The following is a 10128-nucleotide window of genomic DNA, read 5'->3' as shown; positions in this document are numbered from 1 at the left end:
ACCATACGTATCTAAAATAATATTACAAATAAGATAAAAATAATGTATATGCAATCTTATCTCTATTTTATGATAATAAAACGACTATCAATTCAAATAAAACATATCAAAAATACATATTTATAGCAAATACTGTAACGAATAAGCCATATATACTTATTATTAGATTGAGTTTTTGAATTATTATTTTTTTTGAAATAAAAAAGAAAGAAAAAGAAAGGCCTAGAAAGGCAATAAATGAGAGAAAATAGGAGTATAAAAAACATTTTCTTAAAAAAAAAATAAAAAAATTGACAGCAAACAACCTATATAAAAGATTTTTCTTGCCCTAAATTTTTTGTCTTTGTGTATGATCATAATCTGAGATCTCTCTCTGACACCCTTCCTAAAGATCCTCTGATCAAGAAGTTCCAAAACAAAAACAAAAAAAAACCCAATTTTTATTTTTTGTTATCCATTCCCTGTTTGATCCCTCTGATCAGGAACAAACTCTGTCACCATCAATCTTTTATGGGTTTTCACAGCTAAGCTTGTAGTTGAAATTTGATACAATAATATTTATGTTTAAGGTCCACCAAGAAAAATTGAAAGAAACCAGGTTCAAGGTATGCAAAGAACACCCACTGTCACCATATTCTCTGAACTCACATAAAAACTATTGTTTTCTTGTTTTTGGGGACAAAAGTTTTGCCCATACCCTTTTGGTCTTTTTTACCTCCATTTGCAGATTTGTTACATATTAATGGTGTCTTGCCCTTGTTGTGCTTGTGGGGTTGTGGGTTTTGAACATAAGCAAAAACTGGATTTGAGGTTGGGGTTGGGGGTTTTGATGAATGTATTGTTTGCTGGTTCCTTTGGATAAATTATGTAAAAAGATTCAATCTTTATCAAGATTCTTGGATAAATATAGGTTTATATGATATATATTTATATATTGAAATTGTATACAAAAAAAAAATGGTTAAACCTTGCTGGAAACCTTCTGTTGAGGGGGATGGTGGTGCAGGGAGGGGTGGGGATACTAGGGGTAGGGTTGATGGTTTAATGTGGTATAAGGATTTGGGGGTTCATGTTAATGGAGAATTTTCAATGGCAATAATACAAGCTAATAATTTGATGGAGGATCAGAGCCAGCTTGAATCAGGGCCATTGAGTTCTCTTGAATCAGGTCCTTATGGAACATTTGTTGGAGTATATGATGGACATGGAGGACCGGAGACGTCCTGTTTCGTAAACAAGACTTTGTTCTCCAATCTTAAGAGTAAGCTTATCATGTTCCTTTTTTATTGCATAGATGCTTATTATTATTACTAATATGACTCTTGATATCGTGGTAATGTTGTAGTTTTGAAAGTGTATTTTTTAAAGCTGTGAATGCCAATGCTGGTTAAGTTTTAACATAAATATTAAAAATGATTCAGGTTGGTAGATCTGATCTTTAGACTTTACATATTGTGCTATTTGCAATTTTTGTTGCAAGTCCAGTGTTTCATTGATAATGAACCAAGAATGTTTTAACTTGACAAAAAGGGTATATCAACATACATTAAGATCCCAAAAAATCTGGCCAACTTTCGATACAGATAAGTACATCCATCTTGCTATGGCCACTGCTGTCTAAAATGATGCCTTCCACAATATTTGATGTGTCTACATGTGGTTATTACTAAGATTTTACTGAATTTTGCCTTGTGATTCTACTTTATAGACAGAACTTTCTGGTTATTTTGTCAAACTTGTAGTATTTATACACGATATTGCTTTACTACCACCATGAATACACTAAGTATCTTACAACTCTGCTGTCTATTTGGCACGTTAGATAAAAATTTAAGATATAAAGATCTGGTTTGTCACTTCTATTAGTTATATAAACACAACTGTCATCAGATTTGAACATCTCAGCTTGATATTTTCTTCTCTGAATAGAAATCGTAGAATGACTTAAGCTTTTGAACATGCAATGACACTCCAGTAGAAGCACACTCGAGGAAGATATATAAATGGTGCCATATCTAGATACCATATGTTTTTTGAAGTATCGTGATCTGAATCTCTTAACACTTTTGTGCTTTCAACCTTACTACTATGTGTGTCATTCACCCTGAAACTTTGTCGAAAAAATCTAATTATCCTCCAAAAATGTTGATAATTATTCCCTGGAACTCATATTGATCTGTTTCATATTTTGGAAAGCTTTTGTGTAGTACAAACGATAGTAACTCTTCTATTTACCTTCATCCCTTCATTAACAGAATTTGCAACAGAGCATCAAGAAATATCTGCAGATGTCATAAAAAAAGCTTTCTTGAAAACGGATAAGGAGTTTTTGTCTCTTGTGAAGCAGCAATGGTTTGAGAAGCCACAACTTGCATCAGTGGGATCTTGTTGTTTGGTGGGTGTAATCTGCAATGGACTACTATATATTGCTAATGCCGGAGATTCACGTGTGGTGTTAGGTAGAGCAGAAAAAGCTTCAAGGGGCGTGACAGCTATTCAATTGTCAGTGGAGCACAATGCTAATAATGAGTCTGTGAGAGATGAACTTAGATCATTGCATCCCCAGGATTCACAGATTGTGCTTCTCAAACACAAAGTTTGGCGCGTGAAGGGTATCATACAGGTGATTATCTGTTAACATCACATGTTTAGGCCATCTCATGTTGATTTTCCAAAAATATGCCTCATATAAGTTACTCTAAAGGTGTACAACCTAGAAAACAAATTGCAGCTAACATTGGAGCTTTATCCAAGCACCATTCCGAATAGAAAGAAATTTGTTTAGTAATTACTAGTTCTGATGTGATTGTTATGAGTAGAGACTATTGCTATAATATCAATCTCCGCGTAGGAGTTAATTATCTTTGCAAGTAAGCAACCTAAAAGTTAGTTATGTTGTCCTCTGAGATCAACTCTTTATGTAATATAAGTCGCTTATTTATTATCTTATATACCTGAAAAAAATTGAGATTTGAGATAATTTTCTTTGGAGCTGTGAAGATTTGACTAATAGTGGTTGCATTATGCATGCTGGTTTGGAAGAAATCGCCATTACTGGAGGTGTCATGGAAGTGTGTGTGACATAAGAGTTGATGTTCCTTTTGTTATCCTCTTTTACAGGTTTCAAAGTCAATTGGTGATGCCTATCTTAAGAGGGCAGAGTTCAATCAGGCACCCCTGTTGGCAAAGTTTAGATTACCCGAATCCTTCTCCAAGCCGATCCTCAGTGCGGAACCATCAATTTTCATTCACAGATTGACTTCCAAAGATCAGTTCCTCATATTTGGTTCAGATGGTCTCTGGGAACATCTTAGCAACCAGGAGGCTGTTGATATAGTCAACAGTCAACCCCGAAACGTAAGCATTCAATCTCTGATAATATGATTTGTCTTTTATATTAAGTATCTAAAGAGTCTTGAGCCGAGGGTCTATCTGAAACAGCATCTACCAGAAGTAAGGTCTATGTATACTCTACAATCTACCCTCCACAAGCCCCACTTTTGTGTTACTACACTGGGTATGTTGTTATTGTTATTGTATAACTATCTAAAGAATCTTTGAGCTGAGGGTCTATTGGATATCAGTCTCTCCACCTCCGACTTAGGGTAAGGTCTGCGTACTTATGATGTTGTTGTATAACTATGTAAAGAGTACGATATAAAAGTAATTTTACTTGCTGAAAGAGCCTTTTCTGGCACAAAAGATTTACTAAAACTTCATCGAAGAATCTTGCGCTGTCTTTTTGCATCGCTGATATGACTTACAAAAAGCATTTTGTGTGGAATATACCATCTTTAAGAGGGAAATGAACTCTTTGTTGCTCGACTTAAGTGATGTCTGTTGTTCTTCAACGTCCTTAGGTGAATGAGATTGTTAACTCGGGTGTGTGTTTTTTCTTTCTCTTGGACCAGGGGATCGCCCGGAGATTAATCAAAGCTGCTCTCCGAGTAGCAGCTAAGAAAAGAGAAATGAGATATTCAGACCTGAAGAAGATTGATCGAGGTGTAAGGAGGCATTTCCACGATGATATCTCGGTTGTTGTTGTGTTTCTGGATCTTTATTCCATTAATAGAAGCTCGTCTCACATTCCGTTACTTTCCATTAGAGGAGGTGGTATGCCTGCCTCTCCCAAACGATAGATCCCAAGACTTGAACAGATTCCCACTCCACTTCGAATTTCTTGCTTCTTTTCTCCAGTTTCTTTATGGTTTTAGGCTTGTAATATACTTTTATCTTCCTCGATTATCAATTAATCGTCTTGCTGAACAATGTAACGAAAAGATGTACACGAGATACTTTGTGAGAACAGCAATAGACTCGAAAAGAAGTGGAACAACCATTAGAAGGATGAATACTTTCGTTATGTTCTGCAGATTTTGCAATTTGTAATTATGAAAAATTGTTGTTTCGCCAAATACTAACTTGACTTAAATTTCGCAGTCCTCTATCATATCATAAATAATTTCGTTCAGAGTTTCAAATTCAACGATTGAAATTAAAACACAACTATACCTCATGTGCCCCAATTGCTTGTTTATTATAATTGTTTAGACAACTTCTCTATAATAATTTGTAAAATAAATGTAGACAATGACATATATCCCTGACTCATTTATTGGGACAATTACGTGATACAATAATTTATTTATGAGTTTAAGCTGTACACACTATTTTTGTCCAAAATATGTTTCCAAGGTAACAAATATCCCAATACTTTAAATTTAGGAGGCAATTTTAGAAAAACAAACAAAAACCTCAAATTTTGGCGTGAAAATTCATATAGATGTAAATAAAAGAAGTCACCACAAGCGCAATGAACATTAGTAGAGTGCGAAATCAGATTGTCACCAACAAATTTACTGTCATTACAATTCAAGTAACCAAAGTACTACCAGTTGCTACTGAGCTTCAATAACCAAGAACAAAATAGCAAGCAACTGCCTTCAAAGGTAGTCCTATACTAACGCCGACATCTATTGACTACAGCCTACGGGATTCACCCAGATACCTAGGTACTTGACCACACCTCCTTACTGTTAATCTGTTGCATATGACCCACAACATCAAAATCTGAAATAGTGACCTTGTAAATAAACCCCAAGCACACCAGCTAAAATATTATAGAAATATGGATTTGATAACTTCATCATCATATGGGCAGCAATGTTACAGTAAAACCTTTTCTGAATTTCAAAACTCTGCAAAGATGTAGCACAATCAAGTGGTGGTTCTTCTTGAACAAAATTTAAGGCCCTTGATATCATTCAGGAGATCCATGAATGCAATAAAACACTAGTCTTACCTTCCCTACTTGCAAGGCCAACTAAGAATATCACTAACAATCTGACCAAACTAGAATTAACATATGATGCCTCCAAGATGTCATAAAAGGTGACTACTTATCTTCTAAAATTGCAAAATCTATTAACTTTCTACTGACAAGTCATGAAGGACTATCCGGATCTAACCAAAATAGTGCAATACCAATCCCAACAAGAGTGGACATCTAAGATCATGTATCTGCAGTACTACATTGAGCACTTGGAGAAATCATAAATGATATCATCAGTAGATCCTTGATATGCACCATTTTCTCTTTTAGGTGAAAGGAAAAACCACAAGAATGTGAAAGAACAGTTGCAGATTGATAAAGGAAAGCCCGATGATGAAGTCGTCAAAACAAAGGTTTCAAGTAGGAAATATTGAGGTTGTAGTTTCATCGTTTCAGATAAGTTTTTAAAAAAAAAAAATTGATTTCAAATATTGGTTATGGGTCGTCACTTCTGACAGAATAACACACTAAGGAGGTTGTGGTCCATGTATCCTAGCACTACTGGCTAACCTAGGAGACGACAAAAGCCATTTTCCCCATTTTGAAGGATGGTCCTGCTACTAGGGAACTTGCAAATGTTAAGACTTCTAACCTATCAAACTAAACAAGGAACTCCAAAAAACGACTAAAACAAAAACGTAGGGAATTTAAAGTCACTTTTAACAGAACTCCTAACCACTCCACAGCAACAATAAACTATACATCATAAGTAACTCTTGCTGTTGAAGGAAGTTTGAGAATGGTTCATGTTCCTCCTCCAGCCTTCTCCACCGCAATAGTCTCCTGAGTTAAGAATACATGCAATCGTTAATAGAAAGTTGTACTAGTAAAAGTAAGGTAATGCAACACATGGATAGTGCACATATGATCACATAAAAATTCAAAGCGAACACATACTGACTGCTGCTTTTTTCAAATTCATTTCAAATCACAAACTTCACTTATAGTGTATAGAAAATGAAACCTGCTCAGTTTTTTCTTTGCCGTTCTCTTGTGATTGGGAATCAGACTGGGACTGTGAAAACCTGTCAAATAACACCATCAGTCAAAGTCATAAACCAATTTGACGCCGAAATATCTTAGACCCTCAGCTGACACAAAGAAAAAGGTGAAAAGGTCTCATCGTAACCTGAGGGCCCTAGCTTTCCTTTTATCTTCCTCCACAGGATCAGCCTTCGCAGGAGGTGCAAACCTTGCCAGCCTAGCTTTCTTCTTAGCTTCCTCATCAGTACTATTAGATTGGCTAAGCCCAAACCTGACAGAACCAAAATCTATCAACAAACACATAAACAAGTAAACTACCCAGCTGGCAGTAGCCCAAATAGATAGTACACATACCTCTCAGCCCTAGCTTTCCTCTTCTGATCTTCCGCTTTCTTTGAAGCATCTGAACCCTGAGGTGCAGATGTGCCAAACCTGACACAAAACAGTTCAACAAAAGGGGGTAAGAACAACTTAAGATAGATCCTCATATGAATTAAATGTCTGCGGCCGGCTATTGGGTATCCCATTTCACAACAAGCACAAGATATGTTTGCTGGACTATGTAAGGCTTGAAGATCAACTGTATGGAAGCTGGAAAGAAAGATGAAAAGTTGAGGATTCCCATGCTGGAATTTTTTTGAATTCCAACAATAGTTTATATAAAGGATCCATAAATCCAAAAGATATTATTAAGCCTTTCAACTTTCAAGCCTCTACTAAGAAATGAAGGGAATGCACGGTTAGCTGCTTTAATCCATTCTACTCGGGTGACACACACCCATTTCAGCTTACACCATACTATGCTTCTAAAATACCTCACTAGACAAGAAAAACAAAGGGCAATTTGAACTGCATTCCCAGTACGAGTTATGGTGCTGTTTGGAGTGTGACGGTGTGACCCCTTTATGGCACGATTTAGTAGTTATTCTTGTAATTCATATAAAATCAGGACTGCTGCTTCTTTATTATGATAATGTGACACAAAATCCACCAACACTTCAAAAGAAGATAGCTTTAAATAATTGTTTCTATGGTTGTAAATGTAAAGCAAAGGATATGCCCAAGTCTAGGAACCTAAACTTAGTGTTCAGCTACTATGCCTAGCAAATTGTGGAAATAAACAGAAGTACACAACTAGAACAAAGCACTAAGCCTTACCAACCAGTCAACTACCCCTCAATGTCTAGGAACCTAAACAAGGAGTCCAGCTAATGTGCCCTCTCAGACTGGAATTCAACCTTTAGCAACCAATCAACTGCGCCTCAATCCCAAACAAGCATGAATCAGCTATACAAACTCACACACACTATGTTCGAGCCCAGTGGTGTCCGGTCAGCTTGCACGCACCTAGACTAATCAAGTGGGATACTTGCAACCTCCCCCAAACTAAAACGAATCATCTATATTTGCTCCGGATTCCGACAAAGGTAAATAATTTCTCTTTTTTGAAGTAATACTATTCGTTTTAAAGCCAAATACCAAATCCTAAAACATGCAAGCAACAAAATTTAACTACAAAAAGTACCTCTCAGCTCGAGTGTTTCGCTTCTCCTCTTCCGAAAGCTGAACCGTCATTCCGAACCTCTCTGCTCGCTTCATCTTTTTCTGTATATCAGTATCCTTACCACCACCGCCACCGCCGCCATCTGCTGCCGTATCCAACTTCACTTGGTCCTTGGTTCCATCAGACGGTGGCGATTTCAATGAGTCAGTTGCGGAATCATGACTCGGAGCTTCGGAAACGGCGGTGGGATTCGGATCCGGTGACTGAACTAGGGTTTTGATAGGGTTTTCGGGAATCTGCGCCGCCGTGGTAGTCATGATAAAGAATTGCGTAGAAGAAACAAAGAATCTCTGAAAGTGTTTTTCTTACTTTCTTCCAAATTAAGTACTACAAGAACTCTCCTTCGTGGATGATTAATATACGTCAAAATTTTGTGATTCAGAGTGAATATAAAAAAGTTGTAATTTTTTTTATTGTTTTTATCTAATATATTTATATCAATAAATAATATATATTTATTCTTTTCTGATTAATAACTGAATTAGAAAAGTTTTTAAATTGTTTTTAAATTATTTTTTACCTTTTTAGACTTGACTGACTTAACTAAGAAAAAAAAAAATTGATATTCTTTATTCAAACTCGATCCCAAATCATTTTTTTGACTAAATAGTGGAGAAATTGATTTTGTTTGTCATTTTGGTAGTATGTGAATCATGTTTGGAAGGTTCAAAAAAATAGATAAGATAATCTTTAAAGGCATGTGATTTTAAAAAAAAATTAATAAAGCAAATTTAGATGCATGTGTGTTGGGGTGGGTTAATTCAATAACTATATTGATCAATTTTGTTTAAGACATAATTGTTCAAATTTCTTCTAAAAACTTACACAATAAATTTTTAAAAAAAGGAATAAGGCATTGGTATCCCTAGATTATGATTGAAATCTCAGAGACACACCTAGACTTAACTAAGATCTTATTACCCCTGAACTCATTTTTTTTGTATTCTTGTGCTCCTTTGGTGCTAATGTGGCACATTCAACCACCCAAGTTGGTTGTGTTTGTACACACTCGTCCGCCATGTGTGTAAATATTTTTTTAAAATATTTTTCTTAATTTTTTTTATAAAAAAAATATTGTTATTTTTTATCTCATATTTTAAATTAAGTTAATACACATTTTCTTACCTTGTTCGAACTTTCTTTTTACTTACATTCATTGTTTTTTCTCTTTTATTTTTTAATTGATTTTATTTCTTTGACTTTCGTTTTGATTTGATTTCAAATGTCTTGTATTTAAAATAAGTTAATTTTGAACGGATATCAAAATAAGTGAAGAAACTCAAATAAAACATAAAAAAAAATTAAAACATTAAAATTACACTTTTAAATTATTTTAAAAAAAATACACATAATTTATTAAAAATAATTAAAAGTGAAAAGATAATAAATTAATTAAAAAAAGTTTAAAGTGAAAAGAAATTAAAATAAATATTTACGAAGAAGGAAATAAAAATAATTAAATATATATAAGTTTTATTATGAATAAATATGTGTATTAACTAATTATAAAGTTACAAATAAAAAAATGACATGTGTCCAATTTGTGCACTTTTTAAATTAGTTTAGGGAAGTAATAGGACCCTAGTTAAGTTTAGGCGTGTCTCTGAGATTTCAGTCATAGTCTAGAGGGGTACTTATACATTATCCCATTACACTATGACCCGTTTGGCCATAGATTATCCAAATAATATTTGGGAAACATTTGGTAAATAGTGTTTGTCCATACAATTATTTTTGGCAAATATCCCAAATTCCCAAATACTAGTTTTTTCTGGTATTTGGGCCAAATCTCATTATTTGGGATCTTTTACAATTGAAATTTTACACCAAACTTTTATCCTTTACAAAAACACTCTTTATAGTAGTTGTTTGCGTTGTATTACATAATTTTTTACGTGAACACCAAAGTAGTAATGAAATATTCAGTGAATATGAAAGTGATGATATGGTTATTGATGAAAATGATGAGCAATCGGCTCAGGGTAACAAACTCATGTGCTTTGTCTACTTCACGATGTATGGAATGATGTTTGTTACACTCACTCCAAACTACTACATTGCTCCAGTGTCATGGACACTATTTGTTATTTGTTGCAACAAAGATCCAATTGACTTGTAATACAAACTTATGGTTAGTTTTGATAATTTTTAAAACTTTCGGGTATAAATCATATTTTTCTAAAAAAGGGAAATATGTTTCTCAAATACTATGGCCAAACACATGGTAAAATTTCACCCAAATAATATT

At 34.4% G+C, this 10128-nt stretch overlaps 2 protein-coding genes across 2 annotated transcripts; one reads left to right on the top strand and one right to left on the bottom strand.

Annotated features, from left to right (window-relative positions):
• The first annotated feature begins 365 nt into the window (after positions 1-365).
• On the top strand, positions 366-4415 carry LOC125833458 (probable protein phosphatase 2C 38). The gene is made up of 4 exons (XM_049512621.1): positions 366-1261; positions 2256-2623; positions 3121-3357; positions 3912-4415. The coding sequence occupies exons 1-4, from the start codon at positions 958-960 to the stop codon at positions 4137-4139; spliced, it is 1137 nt and encodes a 378-aa protein (XP_049368578.1). The 5' UTR covers positions 366-957; the 3' UTR covers positions 4140-4415.
• A 1327-nt stretch (positions 4416-5742) lies between these two features.
• On the bottom strand, positions 5743-8265 carry LOC125833477 (protein MODIFIER OF SNC1 11-like). Its single transcript, XM_049512645.1, has 5 exons — positions 7842-8265; positions 6671-6748; positions 6462-6587; positions 6297-6357; positions 5743-6115 (listed from the first exon to the last, which is right to left on the bottom strand). Exons 1-5 carry the CDS (start codon positions 8135-8137, stop codon positions 6077-6079), a joined length of 600 nt encoding a protein of 199 aa, XP_049368602.1. The 5' UTR covers positions 8138-8265; the 3' UTR covers positions 5743-6076.
• Between the last annotated feature and the right edge of the window lie 1863 nt (positions 8266-10128).

Source organism: Solanum verrucosum, unplaced genomic scaffold (genome assembly GCF_900185275.1).
Source record: "Solanum verrucosum unplaced genomic scaffold, falcon-dt-bn FXZP01000142.1, whole genome shotgun sequence".
Classification (NCBI taxonomy): Eukaryota; Viridiplantae; Streptophyta; class Magnoliopsida; order Solanales; family Solanaceae; genus Solanum; species Solanum verrucosum.
Note: the sequence above shows the minus strand (reverse complement) of the source record. Positions and strands in the feature narration are given on the sequence as shown.